This window comes from Podarcis pityusensis, assembly GCF_964106645.2.
Source record: "Podarcis pityusensis genome assembly, chromosome: 8".
In the NCBI taxonomy this organism is placed as follows: domain Eukaryota; kingdom Metazoa; phylum Chordata; class Lepidosauria; order Squamata; family Lacertidae; genus Podarcis; species Podarcis pityusensis.
This window is the reverse complement of record NC_138033.1, coordinates 9,678,443-9,703,296: the sequence shown is the minus strand read 5'-3', so window position 1 is coordinate 9,703,296 and position 24,854 is coordinate 9,678,443. Positions and strand designations below refer to the sequence as shown.

General features: G+C 47.0%; 2 protein-coding genes and 1 long non-coding RNA gene across 3 annotated transcripts; 2 read left to right on the top strand and 1 right to left on the bottom strand.

Moving 5' to 3' along the window:
- The first annotated feature begins 283 nt into the window (after nucleotides 1-283).
- Nucleotides 284-7,694, top strand: APOC1 (apolipoprotein C1). Its single transcript, XM_081015579.1, has 4 exons — nucleotides 284-437; nucleotides 2,517-2,594; nucleotides 5,254-5,404; nucleotides 7,374-7,694. The coding sequence occupies exons 2-4, from the start codon at nucleotides 2,540-2,542 to the stop codon at nucleotides 7,447-7,449; spliced, it is 282 nt and encodes a 93-aa protein (XP_080871705.1). The 5' UTR covers nucleotides 284-437; nucleotides 2,517-2,539; the 3' UTR covers nucleotides 7,450-7,694.
- Nucleotides 7,619-12,321, bottom strand: LOC308482482. Its single transcript, XR_013989301.1, has 2 exons — nucleotides 8,543-12,321; nucleotides 7,619-8,105 (listed from the first exon to the last, which is right to left on the bottom strand). It is a non-coding gene; the product is annotated as an uncharacterized lncRNA (long non-coding RNA).
- Nucleotides 12,322-15,905: 3,584 nt separating this feature from the next.
- On the top strand, nucleotides 15,906-23,678 carry LOC308484645 (apolipoprotein C-II-like). Its single transcript, XM_081019563.1, has 5 exons — nucleotides 15,906-15,982; nucleotides 16,470-16,523; nucleotides 18,262-18,328; nucleotides 22,763-22,919; nucleotides 23,457-23,678. Exons 3-5 carry the CDS (start codon nucleotides 18,277-18,279, stop codon nucleotides 23,545-23,547), a joined length of 300 nt encoding a protein of 99 aa, XP_080875689.1. The 5' UTR covers nucleotides 15,906-15,982; nucleotides 16,470-16,523; nucleotides 18,262-18,276; the 3' UTR covers nucleotides 23,548-23,678.
- The last annotated feature ends 1,176 nt before the right edge of the window (nucleotides 23,679-24,854 follow it).

Below are 24,854 nucleotides of genomic sequence, written 5' to 3'. Positions count from 1 at the left end.
ACCCTATCCGGGAAGCCTCAAGAAGGGAGGCTGGCCTCTTCTTTCCCCCAGCCTTTTTGCAAACTGCTCAGGCAGACCAAAAGTACAAGCAAACTGGGCTGCGTGGAAGGTGGTTCCTTCTCTCTCCCCCACCCACAACTTCCCAGTGACTTTAAAGTTTGAGGAAATGGGATTGTGCGCACACACACACACACACACACACACACACACACTTGCCTTCTTTTCTTACAGCATCCCTGGCTGCGGTTTAAATTCCTGGGAGGGATGGAGCAACCTCCTAACTGCGGAGGGGAGGAGAAAGAGCAGCAAGGCTCAGGTTGCTGCCCTCTGAGGGGCGGATATCGGAGGCAGGGTGCTAGGTTTATAGGGAGCAGCTGGAGCAGCTGGGAAGGAATTCTGATTTCACCTTGGATTCTCGTCTCCACTCCCAGCTGCAAGTAAGTGGAAATATAGAAATGGATTCAGTTGGCATGTGGGGAAAGGGGAATTCAAATGGGGTGACTAAATTAGAGTCAAATTATTATTATTATTTCAAAATCTAGACATGGCAAGTTAATGCAGAGCCCCTGGCGATGGCATCTTAAATGAGAAGTGTGTGAAGATGGAGCACTTTCTCTCTCTGTCTGAGTGGCCTCATTCCTGCGTCTTTAACAGCGGGAATTTACTGCACAGAAATTCAGCAGGGAAAGCTGTTGCTTTCGCTGCATCTCCATGCCAGGGAGAGCTTCACCTGTTAAATGACTGCCTGCTGCGTTGCTTTTAAAAAACAGCAACAGAGCCTTTAAAAAAAAATGAAGCAAATCTAAGAACATGAGACCGAGCAAAATGCAGGATTGGGGAGTGGTGTGGGGGCAAACAGACAGGACTACAGACTCAGAAGAGGGGAGAAAGGTTCAGAAAGTTTAGTGGGCAGAGGGAGGTGGCAATGAAGTGCAACCCTAAGAGAGCTTTTTGCCTCATTTTTCCAAGATGTTGATTTAGCTTTTGCCACTAACAGAGGGTTGCAATTTTCTAGCCGTAGTAAAGGTAAAGGGACCCCTGACCATTAGGTCCAGTCGTGGCCGACTCTGGGGTTGCGGCGCTCATCTCGCTTTATTGGCCGAGGGAGCCGGCATACAGCTTCCGGGTCATGTGGCCAGCATGACTAAGTCGCTTCTGGTGAACCAGAGCAGTGCACGGAAATGCCGTTTACCTTCCCGACAGAACGGTACCTATTTATCTACTTGCACTGGTGTGCTTTCGAACTGCTAGGTTGGCAGGAGCAGGGACTGAGCAACGGGAGCTCACCCCATCGCGGGGATTCGAACCGCCGACCTTCTGATCGGCAAGTCCTAGGCTCTGTGGTTTAACCCACAGCGTCACTCGCGTCCCTTCCTAGCCATAGTAGAACACCTGATTTGCATGCAAAAAATCCCAGGTTCGATCCACGGCCTCTCTAGGTGGGTATGGGACGTCTCCAGGCTGCAACCCTGGAAAGCAGCTGCCAGCCAGAGTATACAATACTGAACCACTGGTATAAAAGGATCTTCCTGTGCTTTTTTGCCTTTAACAGCTGCATGAAGCAGGTGAAGCTTTGACACGCCCCCTCCCCAAAATCGCTGTCGGAAGCTCTTCAAAACCAAGAGTAGACAGCCATGCAAAAGACTCAAATTTATTATGAGTCATCTAACACGGCTGCATTGACCCCTGCCTTTCCTCCTTCCTTAATGGAGAGTTCATGCCATCGTGAGTTTCATACCAGGCAGAAATTCAGCCGGTGAAGGATCCTCCCATAACTGTGTTGCTATGCTGGGGGGGAAGCTTTGCCTGTCAGCTGGCGAGCTGTGAAACGCACCGGTGCCTTTTCAGGTGACAGGTGGCAATCGTCTGTCGCCGTCCTTCAAGAGAGGAGGCAGAACATCATTCCATTTCTGGGTGGAGGTGGGGAATCAGAGACGGGACGGGAGGGCAGTGAGGGAGCACATGCGAAAGAAAAAGAAGCCATTTGCAGTTTTGCTGAGAATTTTACAATGTGTATTGAACCCGGTAAAGGTGCGGAAGATTTCTGCTGCAAGGGTTGCCAACTCTCTCTTCTTTTAAACCAGTCCCTGCCCCTGCGCCTCTTACGGTGCTTCCAGGCTGTTGCTAGTTCCGGGTAGGGTTTGATCACGTACCAGCAAACTCAGGCTGCACGGTTGAAGTTAATCTCGTGCAACAAACCCACTTCTCAAAACTGGACTTCTTGCTGGAAGGAAAGTAATGGGGAAAGCCCTGGGAAGCATGAGGTGATATAGCTGGCTGGATGCAATGTCATCTGACCTCCCTGCAGGCGAATCAGAATGAACGCTCAATGAACGGCTGATGACATTGAAGCTCCACACAAATTTTGTGAGAACAGTTCAGGATTACTTAGTCATGTGGAGGAAACCTTAGGCACAGTCGTCAGGCAGCGCACGAGCATTTCAACACCATTGTCACCGTTATTAACCAGTTCCCCCAAATATGCCCTTGTTTTCTTCCTTCCTTTTTTCCTCCAGGAACTCGAAGACCTGCCAACACCATGCAGCTTGCGGTTTCCGTGGCAGTGGTCCTCATGGCTTTGTTTGCTGTGACAGGTAGGAGCCGAAAACCTTTTCTTAGCTCATTATGCAGCGCCACCAATGCGACTGGAACAGGCTAGACTGCATCTATTCCCTTCCACTGGCTAATTTGGAAATTCTAGTTACGCAGGTTTGGCAAAGGATCCTTTCCACACCTTCCTGCTCCCGGACACACACACCCCGGGCCCAAAATAAGCCCCTCCCTCTGACAGCTCTTCCCATTTGACATGTCTGTACAGATCCTATCACTGCAGCTGGGCAACATATTTTTTTCTCTCTCGTATGAAAGCACCAACACTTCTTTTTCCTGGCCAGAGAAAATTTGGCTTCCCATCAGTGCCAGGTTTGGATCTGCAGCTGGCCAAGTTTGTGGGCAGAATCTGTGTTGGGCATTGATGTTCAGTGGGTGCGAGGTTTGGAAGCAACAGAGGCTTAAAAATAAGAGGGGGAGGCGGGCTGGACGTGATCTGGAGAGTGTTAACAAAAGTCACTTATATAATGAGAAAAGACTTGGTAAAACTTTACTGAGGAAAACAGAACAAAACACTGTATAATTTGAGGAGAAAGAACTAGAGAGCGGATTATTTTTGTGTGGTGGTGGGGGCTGTTTCTTAATTCAGGCCTTGTGCAGGGCAGGAAGACATTCAGCCGAACATACAGAGAAAAGCTCCTCCAGAACTTCACAGCCAATCACAGCATGTGCTATCTCAGCAAAGAGCATGCCACTTTGTTTAGTTGCTAAGCAACACCTCCACCAGTTCCTTTTTTGGCTTGCTTGCTAGCGTCAGAATTAACCCTTAAGTCGCAAACTGAACGATCCCTGCTGTTGCACGTATCTAACAGATAGCAGGAGGAACCTTAGAGATCGCAGGTTTAAAGAAATCAAAATCAAAACGATTTCCCATTTTGGAGTTTTGTGGTGTGCGCTTTATGAGAGGAATCCTGTTTGTTTCATGAATAAAAACACATAGGCTGCAATCCAACCTCCCCCTTATGCTTGATTGACGTGGGTTTAGAAAGAGCAGGGGGTCCCCAGTCTCACTTCTCTGTGTATCTAGGGTACCACCCTGTCTTTGCTCCATCCCAGCTTCCACTCTGGCTGAGCACAGAAGAGCAGCTCTTCCAGGCTCCTTTAGCTGGTACCTCTCGCCTCAAATCTAGAATGCAGAGCCATAACCAGGTAGACTGCCCCACCTGCTGGATGCTCTCTCTCTCTCTCTCCCCCAGAGGAGAAAACTAGACCACAGAGGTAGCAGCCATAGCACACCACTTTGCTTTGGGGTAATACAGCAGCCCCATGGCCCAACGCCAAAGGCTTAATGGTTGATACCTTAACCCTGGTTAAGAGTTTGGGAGAGGTCAGGCTCTGCCTCTTGTCTCCTTCTCAGCACTTTGACATGAATGAGCCTCCCTTCCTTTGTCAGCCTTAACCATGGTTCAGCTTTACATCTGCGCTGGCTGTAACCAAGGTTGGGGCTTCCTAGCGCTAGGTGTTGTCTCAGTCGATTGCATGTTCTGTCTCTCCTCCCTCCCCCCCCTTTCCTTGTGGTTATTTTCCATGTTTACCCACATCAAATGCAGGGGTTCATCCCCCAATCTGTGCATCTTAAAAAGAAATAGAGGAGGCATCTCTCTTTAATGCTATGGTGGCTCAGAGTTGTAGGAGCACGTGTGTTTTGCTGGTATAGAAGCAATTGCTTCGCCCCCACAGTCTAGGTTGCCTTTTTATATTTCTGTTTTGTCCTTTACATTCCCCTTTCCCTTATTGCTTATTGTTCCCAAAGGTCATGGATTTTAAGTGGCTTTTGAACTAGGGCATGGAAATTAAAAATTGTGTTTTTTACTATGTGGGCAGGATACGTTCTTCCTTACTTTTTAATTTAGGTACCTTTATGCATCCTTTTGTTGTGTGTGGAGTGGGGAGGGGAATCTGCCTTTCATTATTAAGCAAAAAAGGGAAAAGTTCAATTGGCTGTAATTTGTATTTTACGTCAGACTTCTTCATAATAGGTTGGAGTCATAATTGGAAATATATGAATATTTTGTCTGATAGCTGACTGTGTAAGTGGCACGAGAGAGTTCAATCTCTCTGTTATCACCTCTTCAGCCATTAGGAAGGTTTGAGATACTATAGCACTGGCGAGAATCAAAATTTATATGGAAATTGTTGAAAGTTAAGAACATGAATACTAGCAATATATCACAGCTTCTATAGCCTACATATAGTAGGGGTATTAAAAATGAGAGTCGTCATGGCAATCCATAGTTAAAAGTAGAAGTTGGCAAATGTGTCCTCTTTTTTTGCTCTTCAAAATATGGCAGCCCTAACTAACCGAGGTTAGTTTTTAGCTAGGTTTGCATACCCTGGTTCAATTGAAACTTGGTTCAACCGTGCAAGGTTGAAACCACGCTAGCTAATTACACGTAAGATGTGATTGTGCCATACTAACCGAGGTTAGCTTTTGGCAGTTTTGCATAACCTTGGTTCACTTGAATCATTCATGTCGATGGAGATGCAACACAAGGACGTGTTAAGGGCCAACCAGAGAATCAGAGAACAGCAGGAGGAAGGAGGGGAGTCGGGGCATATTGCAAAACCAGATATGTTTAGTTTCCAAGCTGTGCAAATCCATTTCTCACTGCCTTTGCCGCTGTTCTCTTTGCTTTCTCTAAGCCTCCGCTGAGGTTGAGCCGACAGAGCCCTCCCTGTCTCAAAGGTTTGAGAACTTCCAGCGCAATGTTCAGACTTTTATTGACAACGCTGGAGAGAGGACCAAAACAGCTTTCCAGGAGTTCCACAACAGTGAGCCGATCTCCAAAGCCAGGTGAATTTCCGGTGGCTTCCTTGCAAGGCCTGAAACCCGGGGCTGTGTACGCACAGAATTATCCCAGTCCAAAAAAAGAATTCTGGGCATTGCAGTTTGTTAATGGTTGCTGGGAATTCTAACTTTGTGAGGGATAAACTCAAGTGCCCAGAATTCTTTGAGGGAAAGGGTGCGCGTCAAATGTGCCTCAGAGCCATAGTGTGGACTTCGGGGGGGGGGCAACTGCTGAGACACATGAAGCAGACAGAGTTTTGTGCGCCACGGAACCTGCCCTGAGCCCCCTAGCCTAGCAAAATATCTCACCTAACTACTTGAATAGAGAGCCAGTGTGGTGTAGTGGTTAAGAGCTGTGGACTCATAATCTGCTGAATAGGGTTCAATTCCCTGCTCCTCCACATGCAGCTGCTGGGTGACTTTGGGCCAGTCACACTTCTTTGAAGTCTCTCAGCCCCACTCACCTCACAGAGTGTTTGTTGTGGGGGAGGAAGGGAAAGGAGAATATTAGCCGCTTTGAGACTCCTTAGGGTAGTGATAAAGCGGACTATCAAATCCAAACTCTTCTACTTAGAAAGTGGGATGGCATAAAAAGAAGCTCCAACAACAACAAAGTCATGCTCCTTGATGAATCTGAATTATGTATTTTCACCAATTCTCATTAAGGCCCAGAAGGAACCCGAAAGCTCCTGTGGGTTGTAGCTTAGTGGCTCTGCATGCAGAAGGCCTGACACCTAGCATTTCCAGAGAAAGGCTAGGAATGGCCACTGTCTGAAGCCCCGGAGAACCTCTGCCAGTCTGAGTAGACCACATTGAGCTAGATAGACCAAGATTCAGACTACATATAAGGCGGGTTCTTATATTTCCTCTCTCAGAGTGCAGAGTTGGGCTCCAACTAGATTACGGCTAGATTGGCTAGAAGGCATCAGGCCCTGCATTTCTGCGGGGGGGGGGGGGTTGCAAAGGAAAAGGGGCCACAGTGGTAGCAAGGATCTGCAGAGAGCAACATCTTTCCCCAATCTCGACGGGTATTCAAGAGAAACAACAGTTCCTCCAGCCACCAGTAGGTGGAGAGAGTAGAGCGGGACAGAACGCAGCAGGGCGAAAAAGCTCTCTCCACAGTCACTGCCCCTTTGATATCGCAGCTAGAAATTCATTTTAGACACTCTTGGGGACTGGTTGCGCTCCCCGTCAGGCCCCCTTGCCCCCAAAATGCCTCCCCCTGAAGAAGGACCTTGCTCACCTCTGTGCAAGGTAGAGAAGGGGGCAAGGCAGATTTCAGGAGGCTGCTGCCGCCGCCATTGCATTATTAAAATCATTGAAATACTTTATTGTCACTTGTACAACTTGTATACAGTGAGATTACACAAGCACCCCCCCCCCACTCAGCTCTTAGTCTTAATTCCCCTCGTTTACTGACGCACACCCACCAAACCCAAAAGTCAGTTGCCCTGTTGTTATCTTTTCATTCAGCAGCCTAACAGCCCACGGATAGAAGCTGTTCTTTACCCTGTTGGTGCGACTAATCCTGCTTCTATATCTTCTGCCCGAGGGCAGGAGATCAAGGAAGTGCCGGCCAGGGTGTGAATCATCCCTGATAATTTTCCTCACTCTCCTGAGGCAATGTTCTTCCGCTGTTTCATCCGGCGGATTCACAGGGCAGCCCATAATATCTTGTGCTGTATTCACCACCCTCTGTAGGCACGTCCTATCAGTTGATGTCAAACCAGCGTACCACACTGTGATGCAGTATGAAAGGCCAGGGTGTAAATCATCCCTGAGAATTTTCCTCACTTATTTTCCTCATTAGAGGGGGCAGAACTGTTTAACAGCCAATTGGGGGAAGGAGGAGAGGAGGAGGGGTAGCGTGGGGGGTGGGAGGGGGGGTGGTGCCCACCTCGATCAAGTGCCGTGTCTTGCACAGACCCTGGCGAGGGCGGGCATGGCTCCTTCACTGTTGCCTTCCCGTTGGCAGGAACTGGCTCTCTGAAAGATTCCAGCAGGTGAAGGACAAAGTCAAGGCGACGTTTTCCAGCGATGGCTCTGCCTGAATCCATCCCTTCCCTCACCATCGCACACCTCTGTTTGGAAGGGAGATCTGCATCTGACTCTCCACCGCCAGCAGGTTGCAGTGGAGGAACATCTATTTCTCTCCAGGTGCAGGAAAATCTGGGAGGAGGAGGCAGGGCTACATGGGTATACCTCTCCTCGGCTCCTCCATTTTCTATTTTTTTGTTATGCATTTATTGGAATCATTTATTACCCTCAAATAAACAGAAGATTCCTCGCTCTGTAATCTCGATTGTTATTGCAATGGTTATCTGTTTATTGATTAGGTTTTCTTCCAAAGGTTTCATCGTGGGGCAGGAATAATTGTGATTTGGGTTCCTTCCCCCTTCCCAAGTTCTCAAGCAATTTCCTGAAGTTGCCCCACCAGCAAAACTATTTCTTCCTCTCTTCTCCCCTCCCACAAGGTATTTCATGTGCGTTCAAATTTTCACACGGTCAGACTCCGAAGTTGTTTGCGCTTCAAAGGACACACCCCATCATCTTCTCTCACAAAAGAACTCTGAAAGTCGCAGGAGTGAATTCTCAAAGAAAATTGCATCTGAGACCATGTGTGCGTGTATGCTAGAGAAACAGAGTGAGGTTGGACTAACTGTTTTAAGATGACAAAAGTACAAAATCCAGCCTTTCCCCCAGATCCCTGAAATAGAGATGGGAGAGAAATTTGATTCAGTTTGCATTTAAAAGTGAACTTGCCTAATTCACACTTTGCAAAACAATACATAGAACCATAGAGTCATCTAGCCAACGCCTGTAGATGCAGGAATGAACCGAAACACAGCCATCCCTCAAAATGCACATTTCTTTGAACTTTGTTGTGTGTGCATCCAAGCAAGGGTAGAAGATACAGCTTTGATTTTAATCCGCTTCCTCTGCAGAGGGAAAAATGCTCTGCTTTTAATTTTTCTTTCTGTAGGGACTGCAAAGGGTTTCCCATTAATCACAATCCTAAACCTCTTCTGAAGGTGCACTCCTAATGCCAAGCATCTTCAAAGGAGGTTGCTGCAACTGCCAATCATCTAGTCATCACTTAGAGCAACTTTCTCCTGAACTCAGGTCCGTGTATATGCAATATACCTTTAAAGCACATTTGCTGAGAATGGTAACCCTGTGAGGAGTAAAATACTGCACCCACAATTCTTTGAGGCAAAGAATATACTTTCAACGTGTTTGAAGTCTAGTATGTACACAGCCTCAAATAGGTGTCATTTCCCTGATGTCATTGTGACATCAGGTGATGGACAGGTGAATGGTCCCAACCCACTTTTCCAAGTTGGACTTTGGAGGGTGGTGGGCTTAGATTGTTGGATCAATCCATCAACCTCTGATGGATGGTTTAGAACAGGCATCCCCAAACTCAGCCCTCCAGATGTTTTGGGACTACAACTCCCATCATCCCTAGCTAACAGGACCAGTGGTCAGGAATGGTGCAAATTGTAGTCGCAAAACAGCTGGAGGGCCGAGTTCCCACAGAAAATGTCCTTGCATAGACAAAACAATCTCAGCCTTCTGCTGCTTCTTGAATCTTCTTCTCCATTCTTCTCTGTTTCTGGAACAAATGATTCTCACACACAGAGAGAGAATATCCAACATAGATACCGTATTTTCGCTCGCTCCATAAGACACACTTTTTTCTTCCTAAAAAGTAAGGGGAAATGTCAGTGCATCTTATGGAGCGATTGTGTGGTCCCTGGAGCTGAATTGCCCAGGGGAGAAAAGCAGATCATGCTTTTTTTTTTTTTTTTTTTGAAAGAGGGAAGTGGGTGTTGAAACAAAGCCGCTAATCGGCAAGTGATCGGGAGGGAGATAAGGGATGCTAGAGATGAAGGAGGCTGCCTGGGAGGGGGGAGGTAAAGACAGCAAACTTGCAAGGAGAGGAGACAGGAAGACTAAAGCAATGGGGAGAGAAATTAGAAGAAAAGGAGGAGCAAAAAACTGCTCCAGCTAACGAAAAGACACTAAGGCAAACAAGAGGGAAGGGAGTGTTGAAAGGAAGCAGCTGATTGACGCTAGAGATAAAGGAGGCTGCCTGGGAGGGGGGAGGTAAAAGCCCATGGATCCTCAGGATTTTTGCATTGGGTCACCCCAAATTCACCATCAAATCACATAGCATGTCCATCGCTATAGCCTGCATCAAAAAAATCAATGCATCCACTGTTGCTTTGGGCCGCAATGGCACAAAAATGTGGTTACAAAGCACGGATCCACATGGATTCTCAGGATTTTTGCATTGGAATACCCCAAACTCACCATCAAATCACATGTCTGTGGCCACAGCATGAACCACAAAAATCATACATCCACTGTTTCATTCAGAATTTTATTTTCTTGTTTTCCTCCTCTAAAAACTAGGTGTGTCTTATGGTCAGGTGCATCTTGTGGAGCTAGGTTAGCAGGAGCAGGGACCGAGCAACGGGAGCTCACCCCGTCGCAGGGATTCGAACCGCTGACCTTCTGATCGGCAAGCCCTAGGCTCTGTGGTTTAGACCACAGCGGCACCCGTCACCCCAGGCATAGACCTTTTTTAAGGTGGTAAGGCTGCAAGAGAGGTTCCATCTCAAGTTATTTTGTGCTGTAACAACATTGAACACCCCAAAGCATCTCCTCTCCGCTGTAGAAAGGAAGACACAATTTTTATCTCCATAGCAGGAGAGAGGGAAGGGCGTGTGAGGGGATTGGTGGGTGCAGAGTGGGTGGGTGTCTGTGTGTATGTACTGATGAGCACCATCAGTACCAAACCAAACTGGTTTCTCGCTCTCCTTTGCATTGCAAAGTTTATGGGGTTGTCACCTCGATCTTGGAATAAAAGTCTTTTCAACGCTCTTCAAGCCCGCATGGAATCAGGGCAACATTTCCTGACCTCCTGTGCGTCTGCTCCCCTTCTGGGTGGAAAGGGGAGATTCAGAAAAAGGGAAATGAGTAAATAACACAGACAAGCGATCGCCCACAACTGGAAGGTTGCCAACTTCTTCTTTTCTTTTTTGAAACAAAAGCTGCAGCTACAGGAATCAGGGGAAGTTCATAGTTCCCTTAACGCTGGGTGATGTTGTAAACAAAAATTGGCCTTTTCCCTTATGGGGTATCCAAGAGCCCATATAGAGTCCTTACATAGGTTCCCTATTGGTAGGACAGAACAACAGAGGCCAACCAGAGAATATTGAGAAGCAAAGCAGCTAGTAAGCTTGATCTTTATTGAACTGTTGCAACAGGGTGCTTCCCACACCCGCAGGAGAGGAGGAGGGAGACCCAGAAAAATGGCCGCAAGGCCTTATAAAGACTTTTGAAATTGCCACCCTGTAGATCAAGACCACCCCCAGAAACATCATACATACATCACAGAAGGGGTGTAACCTAAGACCACCCCTCAGATACATCATACCTACATCACAGAAAAGGCGGTCTAAACAGAAATTTGAATGTTGTTTTTCTCCTGTCCTTGTTTATCTCTTGTCTGGCAGGTTACTTGATTGGATTGCCTGGGGAGCCTGGCTAATCTTTTGTAATGATAAATACTTAGTTCCTGGGCCATGTCACAGGCTCACACCCTATTCAAACACAGACATACCCTTAAGACAGGATTTGTGAAGGAAAAGACAATGGGGAGGCTTTTCCATTTTCCTTTGACCTTGCAGAGAAAACATTTGCTCAGTTTAGGAATCAAAATGGCTTCAGGTTGGTTTTCCTGTGCTGATCTATGTACGTGCGGTTATGAACATTGCCATATATCTAAGACCTCAAAATTCCTATCACAGTGAAAAGCTACATTTGCTCATGTCTCAAGATCAAACTGCTTTTCTTTTTCCTGGTCAGCTGGCAACCTTATAATAACAATAGCAATAAAATCTGAGAACAGTTGTTAATATCTGAAAAAGAAATGTGTCTGGGCTGCCTGGAAGCCGCATTGCTTGGAGGAAAAAATTTTGCCCCCTAATCCCTGAAATGTGTCGCTCCCGAGGAAAGCATATTATGGCCTTTGTCAGCCTGGTGCCTTCCAGATGTTTTGGACTACAACTCCCACCAGCCCCAGCTGATGGGAATTGTAGTCCAAAACATCTGGAGGGCATCAGGTTGACAAAGCCTGACATACTGGGTGCTCTCAAGCAGCCCCTGTTGTTACACTCCCATCACATGTTCCAGGGTTGATTGATAGTTCTCAGAAAGGAGTATTTATCAGGAAGCCACACTGATGGATCTTAGTTATAAACCAGCAGTGTCTTCTCCTCCCCCCCAGCCAAGTCCCCCGCTTGGTGCCTAGAGATTTCCTCTGCTTGTGAGAGGTGGGGGGTGGGTTGGTTTTTTTGAAGCTCCTCCAGAATAAAGTTGGTTGATCAGTGACCGGGGACAAACATTGCACAAGGCCTAAGCAAACTGTCCTTGTCTGCCCAAACTCTGCCTGCTCATCACTTTGCATCCTTGAATAAACAGCCCTTTGGACTTACAGCCTACCAGGCCTTGCCCATTGCTGGGGGAGGCGCTTCAAAGAAAGGTCCAGCCCGGGGCTGGGATGGAGACATCACCGAGCACAGACTGGCCGGGTGTGGCGGGTTGGGGGCAAAGGCCTTGTTCCACTGCTTCTGGTGCAGTCGGTGCATTCACACAACTACTTTACACGCTGTGTATACAGTGGGCGCTCGGGTTGCGAATGTGATCTGTGTGGAAAGCACGTTCTCAACCCGCAGCGGCGCATCTGCACATGCGCGGGTTGTTATTCAGTGCCTCTGCGCAAAGCGCAATTTAACGCTTCTGTGCATGCGCGACCTCCGAAACCCGGAAGTAACCCGTTCCGGTACTTCCAGGTTTCGGCGGGTCCATAACCTGAAAAAACACAACCTGAAGCATCTGTAACCTGAGGTATGACTGTACACACAGAGAGAAAAGTTATGCCCAACCTGCATCTTTGTGGAATTTTTCCAGGGAGGTTCCTGTGTTGTATTCAGGCATAGTTAACACTTTGCTGCTGCGGATAGAATCATGGAATCATAGAGTTACAAGGGACCTCAAGGGTCAACTAGTTCAACCTCCTGTACTGCGTTTGTCCAATGTGAGACTTGAACCCACAGCCCTGAGATTAAGTGTCTCGTGCTCTGCTGACTGAGATATCCTCCAGGGCAAGATGGTGTGTGAGCTCAATTCCTCATTCAGAATCATCCCACTGTACTAATTATTATTATTATTAATAATAATAATAATAATAATAATTTATTATTTATACCCCGCCCATCTGGCTGGGTTTCCCCAGCCACTCTGGCCTGCTTCCATCTTATCTCAACACCAAGGTAGCCATGTTCATTGAGGCCTCCTCCTCCTAGAAAAGTGCCCATCAGAGCCAATGCCTTCGCTGTTCCATCTGAAATCACTACAAATTGTTGTGGACCAGCCCACAAGCGAGGTCCCAATTAAAGAAGAACGGCAACTTAAACTGATGGAATATGTGCAGCTTGCAGACCTAAAATATAGAATAAGAGAACAAGAAAAACATATGTTTAAAGAAGATTGGAAAACATTTCTTGAATATATGAGGGGAAATTGTGTACACTTGAAAACATTGGCAGCATTAAGATAAATTCAACAGTGTAAATAAGTTTTGATGGATGTAATAATGGAATACAGTATTGAATGGTTTAGTTTATGTAAAATATGCAGGGATTTATGTCATGTAAAACGAACCATGGAAAGAGAAGAAGGGAAGTCATTGATATTTTAAGGTTATTTAAATGAATACTCTAAATTTATAAAACAGAAAACTTAAACACACACACACACACACACACACGTACACACACTTGTTGTGGACTGAAGCTGTCCAGCTTTGCCCTGAGGGAGGAGGAAGGGAGGCGTGCAGGCGAGGGCAACCTCAGGGCCTGCTCTTGTGAGGCCATGTTCCCATTGTGGCTCACAACCACTGCTAGTTTTCGAAGCCACATTCATATGACATTACTCATGATGCATGGCAATCCTGTAGTTTCTTGACAAATCCTGTTGTTCGATGAGTGCTTTCCCCTCAAACCAGCTTCAATCCAATTAGAAAACCGGAAGCAGTAATGTGAACATACCCAACCCCCCTCAACTGTCCTGCAAAAACTGTGACATTCCGTTTTTTTTCCTAGCGAGAACATGGTGGCCATTTTGGGCACACCATAGTTCCCCCTTCCCTGTGGCCATAATCTTGGGGGGGGGGGGGAACCATGACATGAGAGATCACAGCGCCCAAAATGACCACTGTGCTCTCAGGAGAAACAAATGGAAAGATGGCATCCCCGAATATAGTGTTCCAGTTTTTCCCTTTGACACGTTTTCCCTCAAATGACGTGAGTTTCTCCCTCTGGTGAAAATTTTTGTCCATGCTGAGCATTTGCTACCCAAAGAAGGGCGACTTTGTCACCAATGAAAAACAGCACACACGTTCTCCACCATCGTGAGAAAACCCCTTAATCCCGTTTTTTATTTTTATTTATTCTTTGGCAGATTTACAAAAAGAGAAACACACACCAATAAATAAATTTAAGAAAGGGGCGGAATTAGATGCAGATGCACAAAGCATCTTTTTTACTGTTCAAATTTTTTTTAATTCATTTTCCAAATTTATAACCAATACAACACAACACAAAAAACAAAACATATAAAAATAAAAACAAACATATAGAATCTGCGATCAGAAAGAGGAGAAATATCAAGAAGATTGGAAGAAATTTAAGGAATATCTAGCTAAATATTATAATAACATAAGTGGAAATACTTGCAAGTATTAAATTGGTTTAGGATTAAAGTACTTTGAATTGTATAATACTATGGATTGAGATTATGATGAAAAGAAAGGAAGTTAATAATTTGAACTAGTTAATTATATTAGAAAGTGAATATTGGAAAATTGCTAAATGAGATTTAATGAAAATCAGTTAGGAAGGATTCGAGGAAGTCACTTAATAATGGAAATTAATTTGGATTTTTGATCACAAAGCATCTTTTTTTAACACACACACACACCAAGACTCCTTGTGCTCCGCTCCCCCTTTCTTCCCACCCAGGGCAGCCCTGCCCTCTGCCTGCCCCTCAGAGCCAGTGTAACAACACAGGGCTGGGCCTCAGGGGTGCCAGCCTCTCCTGCTCTGCTCTCCAGCAGCTGGTATGCCCCATGGAGGACCTTAAGGTCCACAAATAACAACACTTTGGAGGTCCTGAGCCGCAAAGTGGTTAGATTGGTCTCAACTAGGGCCAGGGCCTTTTCAGTACTGGCCCCAACGTGGTGGAACGCTTTGTCACAAGAGACTAGGGCCCTGCGGGATTTGACATCTTTCCGCAGGGCCTGCAAGACAGAGTCTTTGGTTTGGACTCGGTCTGACCCTTATGTTTCCCTCCCCTTATGGTCTTGATTTATCAGCTATTTTAAAATGAGGCTGCATTTTAAATTGCATTTTAACCTTTATTTTAAATTGGTTCCCCCCTCTCTTTTCCCCCTATTATGTTTTTAATTTTATTGGTGTTAGCCGCCCTGAGCCCGGCTCTGGCCAGGGAGGGCGAGGTATAAATAAAATTAACTATTATTATTATTATTATGAGTTGCCCAAGGGAGGAGGCTGGCAGCGGCAGCCATGGAGAGGCAATGGGATGCTCCCTCACAGCCGCCATCGTCATCACTTTGGACAAACGCCGGCTCTTCCTGCTCCCAGAACTCAGCGCTGGCAGGGGAAATAGGGACCTTCTAGGATCAAATCAGAAGCCAGGGGCGGCTTTTGTAATTCCGGGACTGGAAAATCAGGACCCCTGGAGGTCCTGTGTATCAGGCGAAGACATCCCTGCCTCCCGTGACCTCATTGCATTTTAAGCTGCTAATATGGAGGGCTGGTTCCATACGGATTAGGCCAGCGGCTTGCCAGTAGCTAACAGCCCCTGTGGGAGGCAGTATGTCTCTAGGTACCAGTTTCTGCGAATCCCAAGATGGGGAGAGCACTGTTGCACTCCTAGAGGGGCCTCCAAAGGCATCTATCTGACCACTGTGAGAATGGGACGTTGGACCAGATCGGCGTTTCTCAAACTTGGGTCGCCAGTGGTTTTTGGACTACAACTCCCATCATCCCTGGCTGGCAGGGCCAGTGGTCAGGGATGATGGGGACTGTAGTCCGAAAAACAGGTGGAGACCCAGGTTTGGGAAACACTGGGCTAGATGGACCTTTGATCTGATCCAGAAGGGCTCTGCTTCATGTCCTAAACTCTCGGGCCTCCAAAGTTGGTAATGGATGGGATAACTTTATCAATGGGCAGGTGTCCCAACCCTTGTTCAGCTGAGCCCCACAGTCTGCTGGCTCCTAATGGCGAATATTCGCTGGAAACTCTCGTCCATCGGTGTTGCAGCTCAGACCTGTTTGCTTGAACTTTGGACATGTCAGGGGATGTGCCATTTGGCCAAGAGGATTGTGGGAGAAGGTGGGGCTGTGGGTGCAAGAGCGCCGTCTCATATAAATGCGCGGTGGCTAATTCTGGGACAGGGAAGGGTAACACGGACGACGACGGCTGCAGAGAGTGAGTGTGCTTGTCTGCTCAGGGGCTTAACTCTGCGGCCACCTCCCTTGTACCTTTGGAAAGACCAGCAGGAGCCAGGTTTGACAAGGGAAAATGGGGGAGAGAAGTTGTCTGCGTGCTTGACTCCTGTACCCATGCAACAGATGAGGAAGTTGAGGCCATGCCAGGACCCAACAGGGAGATCTGTCACATTAAGATGTGCTCCTTGGAGACCCAGGGACCAATGCCGGGGGAGGGGGTGTGTTGCAGAATTTAGGAACTGGTGTTATAATTCCCCCACCTTTTTAAAAAAATGTTGCCTGTTGTCCTCGGATGCCTTGCCCACAGTCCATTTATATTTTTGCATATTTGAGAACAAGGTAGGAAATCAAACAGGCTTTTTGGAATTCTTGTTCTAAGGAGGTCAAGGGCTGACCTCTGATTCCGAAAGGGGAAGAACCGTTTTTCCATAATGGGCTCTGTTTACCTGTATATCTTCTTTGCTTAGTTTTAGGTCTCCCTAAAAGCAAAAAGGAAGGAACGCAGCAATTTAAACTGAGAGGTAAGTCTCCATTTCTACTAGCCGCCGTATTTCATAGAATCATAGAACTGTAGAGCTGGAAGGGACTCCCCCCCCCCCCCCCGAGGGCCATCTAGTCCAACCCCCCGCAATGCAGGAATCTCACCTAGATCTTGTGGGAGTCTGTTCCACCGGACATGCTCTTGTGGCTTTAACGTGATTCTACGCCGAAACAAAGCACGTTTCCCACTAAATATCTAATGCCGGGGAGAGCTTCACCTGCTTACTCCCTGCATCTCAGACAGATGTTAGAGATACGAAAGGCAGAAGCTATTGAAAAGTTTGCATCCGTTCCTGCAAGGCTGGAGGATCTGTGGCCCATCAGATGATGTGTTGGACTCCAACTCCCATCAGCCCCAGCCAGCATGGCCAGCGGTCAGGTATGATGGGAGTTGTAGTCCAGTCACATGTTCCCCTCCTCGGCTTTGCTGAACGGCAACCTTCAGCATTATACATCGAAATGTGTACTGTGAATTTATGGTAGCTTCATTAAGCACATAAGAAGATTAATTGGATCAGGTCGAAATGTTCTAGTCCAGCATCCTGTTTTTTTAGGACCAATCAAATTGTTTTCATTTCTACATCTATATCTATCTATCTATCTATCTAATCTCAAAGTGGTTTACCAGAATAGTATGAAAAACTATGGTAGAAACGGATTATTTAAAAATAAATAAATAAATAGAGAAAATTAAAGGAAGCGGTTAAAAAGAAAAAGTTTGACAATGGTAACCACAGAAAGGTGGAGGGAAGTCGAAGCATTCAGGGACTCCTAAATGAGGATGTTGATGTTTAATGTTTGAATTTAAATTTGTAACATAAAATTCAATTTATTTTTTTTTAAAAACCCAATCCAGAATAAAGCATTGCAAAAGAAAATCAAATATAAAGTATAGATTCAAGATAATGCAAATTAACAAGCTAAAATGCCATCTGAAATATTTCAAAGTATGACATTGCAAAAGAGGTCACAGCAGAATGCACATTGCCAGAGTTGCTTGCCTTCCATCAACGAAAGCAAAATGTGTTTTTTGTTTGTGATGAATCTGCTCATTTGGCTGAATTCAACTTAAAAATAAAACCCCCGAACACTGCAATCCTCCCTCCTAGCACAGAGGGTGAGAAAGGACTGCGGTTTATCTGGCAACGATTTATTTGTGAGATTCAAAATGTTTCAGCAAACACATATCATGGCCGTTGGGTCAGCAACTCCAGGGACTCCGCAGTAAGTGGATAGGGATGAATAAGATATCGACTGCCATCTTGTGCCCTCTGCCCTTCATCCAAGACCACCACCCCTTTATCACCACAACGACCCTGTGAGGTGGGCTAGACTGAGAAACAGTGATTGGCCCCAGGTCATTCTGCGAACTTCACAGCAGAGTATTTGAAATGTATCTCCACAGTCTAGGTCCAGCTCTGGCTCTTTAAAAACAAAAAGTATAATAAAGATAATAGAATCATAGAATTGTAGAGTTGGAAGGGACCACGAGGGTCATCTAGTCCAACCCCCGCGATGTAGGATTCTTTTGCCCAACATGGGGCTCGAACCCATGACCCAGAGATCAAGAGTCTCGCGCTTAACCGACTGAGCTGCATGGGGGGGGGGATTTGTTTTGGCTGGGAAACAGCAGGACCCGCTATATCCCACGAGGGGCTCAGCTTTGCCTGTTTCCTAACCTGGTTTACCTAAGCAAATGTTTGTGTTTCGACATCCTAGGCGGCGGTTGTGAAAATGGATCTGAAACTTGTGGCCGTGTCGATCCTGTTAGTGCTTTTCTGCTCAGGCAAGTTTCCTCCGATTGCTGATTTGAGAAGGCGTGTCTGTATATGGATATCTGTATGCGCCGTACATTGAAAGCGAGCGCACCCAAATCGCTGGGATTTGTAGTTTGTTAAGGCTGCTGGGAATTGTAGCTCTGTGAGGGGTGAATCATAAGAACATAAAAAGTGACCAGTGGCCCATCCTAGCCCAGCAACCTGTTCTCACAGCGGCCATTGAGATGCCAAACACACAACCAAGACCTGAACACAAGAGCATTTCTCCTCCTATGGCTCCAGCAGAGGCACGGCCATTTTGGCCAGTAGCCACTGATAGCCTCTCACCTCCATGAATTGGTCCAATCCTCATTTAAAGCCTCCAGGTGGGCAGCCACCACTGCTTCCTGTGGCAGAGAGTTCCACAGTTTAAAGATGTGCTGTTCCCAGGATGCTTTGGGGTGGCAGCAAAAAAGCGTGCGTTAAATGTTTGTGGTGTGTACAGCAGTTGACGGCTGTGCTTCGGTCTCCGATAAAGTGGAAATCACAAGTGGTTTTATGTTCCGATGTGCAGCGTAAAAGGCAGATAGGATCAGGCGAAAGGGCCCTTGAACAGGGCACATCCCAAATGGTTGCAATGAATCCGAAAGTTCCCTGCGCTTTTTACCGTTTGTGTGCATCTAAACCCCACTAAGCTGATAAAATGCAAGTCAGGATGCAGAAGACGGAGATTTATGTGAGAGGTGGAATGTCACTGCTTCAGCCTTTTGGTTCTCTTTGCAAGATAAGTTGCACTTCCAAATTTTTTGCACAGTTAAGGTAGGGTTGCCATATTTCAAAAAGTAAAAACCAGGACACCCCAAAAGTTGTTGAGCTTTTTTGAGCTTCTGTTCATGAATGCCCCTAAAAAAGCGATTTTTCGATTCACTTGTCTAAGATCCTGGAAAATCCGGACATATGGCAACTCTAATTAAAGGTACAGGAACCCCATCCTTAATTGCAGGAGGTCACCTGTTGAATTGCTGCCTGGGGGGAGGAGTTGGTGGCAACAGTACTATCATATATTCTGATGTGGCAGCTTTAATCAGAATCTGTCCATGAGAAGTTTTTGTTCTGAAAACATTAACATTTTTCAGAGTGAGATGTGTCTTTTGGCATTCATGGCATGCTGAACTGAGACACGTGGAAGTGAAAACGTGTGTTTTAACCTTTTGGTAAGGCTATAATTTGCCACTAGTCCTCATGGAAAGACTATACAGAGGTACCGCGGGTTGCATACACTTCAGGTTACATACGCTTCAGGTTACAGACTCCGCTAACCTAGAAATAGTACCTCAGGTTAAGAACTTTGCTTCAGGATGAGAACAGAAATCGCACAGCAGTGGCGCAGCAGCAGCAGGAGGCCCCATTAGCTAAAGTGGTGCTTCAGGTTAAGAACAGTTTCAGGTTAAGAACGGACCTCCAGAACGAATTAAGTACTTAACCCGAGGTACCACTGTATATTGCTGACGATCTAAATGTAAAAAGCTTGCACCTCATTTACACTCCTACTTCTTGTAAGCAGAACCAACGCTACCATTAGGCAGACTGAGGCAACTGTCTCAGGCTGCAGATGCTATGGTGATGGGGGGGACGGACAATGGTGGCAGTTCTTTGGCTGTTCCTCCAGAGCCCCATGCCATTCCTCCCTGTTGAGGGATAAGGGCCCGTCCATAAAGGTAAAGGTATTAGGTCCAGTCGGGACCGACTCTGGGGTTGCGGTGCTCATCTCGCTTGATTGGCCGAGGGAGCCGGCGTACAGCTTCCGGGTCATGTGGCCAGCATGACTAAGCCGCTTCTGGCGATCCAGAGCATCACACGGAAATGCCGTTTACCTTCCCGCCAGAGCAGTGCCTATTTATCTACTTGCTTTCGAACTGCTAGGTTGGCAGGAGCAGGGACTGAGCAATGGGAGCTCACCCCGTCACGGGGATTCGAACCGCCGACCTTCTGATCAGCAAGTCCTAGGCTCTGTGGTTTAACCCACAGCGCCACCTGCGTCCCTAGGGGCCCATCCATACTTTGACTTAATGTGGATTACAAATTCTTTGCATCTCCTTGAATTCCTTCCCCCTTCTCAGGGCCGTCTTAAGCATATCCAGTGCCGTGGTTCAAAGCTCCCTCCAGCGCCGCCACCCCCCATTTCCCAGAGTTTTTTTAGGTAGGATGGCGCTGCCAGTGGGGCTGGAGGAGGCGGGCAGCAGCTGGAGGGCGGCTCCTCCACCGGGGAAGAGGCGGAGACTGAACACGGCGCCTCCTGGCTCAGCTGGCCACTTCGTGCTGTGGTGGCCACGGCAGACGGAGGCTCCGGGCGCGGCGCTGCTTCGGCGCGGCATGGCGAAGGCGGGCGAGGGCGGCGAGCTGATGCCACATCCAGCCTTCGCCTCTTCCCTGGCGCCCTCCAGAACTTGGCGCCCTAGCGCCCTGCGCTACTAGCCTCTATGGGTAAGACGGCCCTGCCCCTTCTCCACGTCACACTTCTCCTCCTTAAATCTGGAGATTCCTTTGGCTTTGAAAATCCAGGGAACTACACCGATTGCATAGGGAATCTCCAGATTTACGGAAGAGAGGGCAGCAGCAGTTGGAGGCGAACGCCACAGTGGAATAACCACTCTCCCATCAAAACTGGAAAGCGCCATTTGTGTGGCCGCACGCGGCGCCCCGATCCCTGAGACAACGGCAGAAGTTCCTAGTCCTCCCCATGTCACAGCCCTTTGGGGTTCCCGCCAAGCCTCAGTTCGAACGAACCTATCTGTGGCAGGGGGAGGCGGAGCTATTTGCGTAGTTGAAAGGGGCGGAGCCTACCTGAGAGCGCACAGTCAGCTCCAGAGCTTTCCCCCCCTCCCCCCCTGCTGTTAAGGGACTGGGAAGGAATTTCTCTGCATTGGCAGGTTTCGCCTTCCCCGTAGCAGATGTCACAACTAAATGGGGGGGGGGGAGTGCTGGATTTATGTATAAGCTAAACAAGCTATTGCTTAGGGTCCCACTCTCTTTTGGGGACCCCCAAAAAAATTAAAGGGAAAAAACAACTGGGTGTACATTTCCAAAATGTAAGATAAAAAACAATTAAAATAAAACCTACGTACAGCAACACTGTATATAGGGTGCCTACATTCTGCATGGAGTGGTTGCATGGCAACATGTGCAAATGGCTTGAGATACCTATTAGGTCCATAAATTACCATATAGCATATATTCAACACAAAAAACAGCGGCAATTTGTTGTTGACAAAGGACAGCTGGACATATAAAGGGCCCCATTACCTTCAGTAGCTTAGGGCCTCATCAAACCTAAATACGGCCCTGGAGGCGGGGGCGTGAAGTGGTGATGCATACCCTACCCCCCACGGCAGCAATCCCAGGGTTCCCCGTTAAAGGGGCTGAGTCGGAGGGGAGTCACTGGCCATACGCTGAAAGGTTGTCAGTGGACTCCCCATCATTGGTGTGAAATGGTGTCTTCCAGAGCCAATCCAGACAGACCTGATTACCCTGATGTGCCTCAGATCAGGGAGCCAGCATGGTGCAGTGGTTAAGAGCGGTGGACTCGTAATCTGGTGAACCGGGTTCGCGTCTCCGCTCCTCCACATGCAGCTGCTGGGTGACCTTGGGCCAGTCACACTTCTTTGAAGTCTCTCAGCCCCACTCACCTCACAGAGTGTTTGTTGTAGGGGAGGAAGGGAAAACGAGATTGTTAGCCACTTTGAGACTCCTTAAGGGGAATGAAAGGTGGGATATCAAGTCCAAACTCTTCTTCTTCTTCTTCTTCAGATCCCCAGCTGGGGGCTGGGAGAGATACGCACCCAATGCCTAAGCCAAGGTCTTCCTACATCTGAAAGTTTAAATAAAGTTTTGGCCAATTTAATCCCATAACATGTTGTCACGAGTCATTCATTTCTTCCGGGTGGCCCTTGGGGTTGGGGTGTGTGTGTGTGTGTGTGTGTGTGTGTGTGTGTGTGTGTGTGTCTCTGCCTGGGCACACAATTAAAAGAGACACGACGAGTTCACAATCCACATTAAGCCGAGGTATTTCTGACAGGGGACCCCCTAAATTAGCGTATTGCCCTCAGGTGTGCGGGGAGATGTTATCCGCATGCCGGCTTTAAAGTAAGATTTCACAGCCAGCCTAGTCACCCTTTGTATACAGAATGGTGGGGGCGCCATCTTGTCTTCCGCCTCAGGCGGCAAAATGCCATGGACTGGCCCTGGTCATAAGGAAAGGCCCAAACCGAACAAACTGTGGTTTCATTTCCCTTAATGAATTTACATCTCTCTTTGAACAGGAAGCTCTCAGGAGCTTACAATAACTTCAAAACAAAAGTCACCATTTCAATCACCCGAGAAACGCAAACAATAAATAAAGCAATTCATCCCCCAAATCTTAACAGTTTACCTTTTTTTCTTTTCTGTTCACCTTTTTTTTGCAGAAGTCTCCAGCTATCGCTTGGAGAAACGAGAAGCCGAGGATCCGGAACTGTTCGCTCAAGTTAAGGAGAAAGTCACAGGGGCCTGGGAACAAGTTTCCAGCACAGCCCAGTGCTGGCTAAAGAAAATCCAAAATCTGGAAGTCACAAAGCCAATAATGTGAGAATAAGGCAGGGGACAACCAGAGAGGAGGTGGACGGAGGGAGGTTTTCCAATAATTTCGGGTTGTAGCCAGTGTTACTCATACTCAGAAATTGAAATTGATGGACATGACTAACTCAGATCTATTAATTTCAGTGGGTCCACTCCGAGTTCAAAATCTGTATTTGCAGAACTATGATAGCACTTTAAACTGTCATGGCTTCCCCCAGAGAATCCTGGGAACTCTCATTTGTTAAGGGTGCTTAGAGTGTTAGGAGGCCCGCTATTCCCCTTCCAGAGCTACAATTCACAGAGTGGTTTCGCAAGCCAATCCCTCTTCCTGGGGAACTCTGTAAATTATGGATCTGTTGGGGGAATGGGGGCGGGGTCTCTTATCAACACCCAGCACCTTTAACAAACTACATCTCCCAGAATTCTTTGGAAAAGGGGATCCCATGAGTGTTTCAAGCGGCGCCACTATGCTTTAAATATATATGGTGTGGATGTGGCCACTGACTATACATCTTCAACCCTTCTTTCCTTTATCCTTTCCAGAAACATGTACGAAAACAGCGTGTCAAGGATTAAGACCTACACGGACATACTCTCCGACCAAGTTTACCACCTGCTGCAAAGTGAGAGTTAATGTCGCCCACCTTTCTCCCTTCTGCAGAGACTAGTCGCTGAGGCTCAGGGAAGCCTTCGTTTTTTTCATACATTTTGCTTGTAAAGATGCTCCCATGCTTAGGAAATGAATAAAGCTCCTTTCCTGCTGAAGTGCTGATTTGTGAGTTGCAGTCTTTCTTTGGGAGGGAGGAAAGTGTTGACATTTCAACCGATTAGCTACAAAATAAGGAGAGGCATTTCAGGGTGTGTGTTTTTCTCAGCTCATTTTTCTCCAGTCGCTAGCTGGGTTCTCCACATTTCCACATCAGTTTGCATTCTATTTATTTATGTTCAAAGGTCGTCGTGGAAATTCGCCTGCTTCTCGCTGTGAATGCATCCCGACAGACACATTCTTGAATGCAATATTGTGTTTTGATTGGGAACCTTAGGGTGGTGGGCATGCAATAAATCACAACGACAAAACAATAATTACACCTTTTTTTTGCAAAGCCATTTTGGCATTCCTTATTTTCCACCACCGCATGCATTTTTTTAAATTTTTTTGCAAACATTAGCATATGCATCCTTGTACACATTACCTGGCTTGAGGACTCACTCGCAAAATTCGAAAAAGTGTGCGAAGGACAGTTGCGATTTGATTCCTGCAATGCTTCGGAAAGCACAAACGAGGTAAGTTCTCTTTCAAATGCAACCTGACTTTAATTTCTGCCACCCACCAACTTCCCCTACCTGCCACTCATTCTGTCACCTTAAGAACTTTGGGGAAGATATCGCGAGGTTAGAGGGAGCTAGAATTCTCAGCATTCTGACTATGCATTTCAACAGGGACAAATGTAAGTTTCTATATTTGAAATAATCAGATGCACAAATATAGGATGGGGGGGGGGGGAGAGACACATGTGCATGTGAAAGGAATCCAGGGGTCTTCATAGACCACAAGCTGAACATGAGTCAACAGAGTGATGCAGCAGCAAAAAAGGCAAATGCTATTCTAGGCTGCAGTCTAGTGTCCGGATCAAGGGAAGGAATATTCCCGCTCTATTCTGCCTTGGTCAAACCACACCTGGAGTCCTGTGTCCAGTTCTGGGCACCACCATTTAAAGAGGATATGCACAAGCTGCAAGGTGTGCAAAGGAGGGTGACCAAGATGATAAAGGCTTTTGGAAACAAAGCCATATGAGGAACGGTTGAGGGAGTTGGGTGTGTTTAGCGTGGAGAAGAGGAGAATGACAGGAGGTATCAAAGCCATCCTCAAATATCTCAAGGGCTGGCACATTGAGGATGGAGCATGCTTGTTTTCTGCAGCTCCCAAAGTTAGGAACTGAA

Excerpts from the sequence above, each read along its gene's own strand:
- APOC1 (XM_081015579.1), top strand. The coding sequence starts at position 2,540 with ATGCAGCTTGCGGTTTCCGTGGCAGTGGTCCTCATGGCTTTGTTTGCT. Across the intron at positions 2,595-5,253 it reads GGCTTTGTTTGCTGTGACAG|CCTCCGCTGAGGTTGAGCCG; the intron begins GTAGGAGCCGAA and ends GCTTTCTCTAAG. Across the intron at positions 5,405-7,373 it reads GAGCCGATCTCCAAAGCCAG|GAACTGGCTCTCTGAAAGAT; the intron begins GTGAATTTCCGG and ends TCCCGTTGGCAG.
- LOC308484645 (XM_081019563.1), top strand. The coding sequence starts at position 18,277 with ATGGATCTGAAACTTGTGGCCGTGTCGATCCTGTTAGTGCTTTTCTGC. Across the intron at positions 18,329-22,762 it reads GTTAGTGCTTTTCTGCTCAG|AAGTCTCCAGCTATCGCTTG; the intron begins GCAAGTTTCCTC and ends TTTTTTTTGCAG. Across the intron at positions 22,920-23,456 it reads GAAGTCACAAAGCCAATAAT|AAACATGTACGAAAACAGCG; the intron begins GTGAGAATAAGG and ends TATCCTTTCCAG.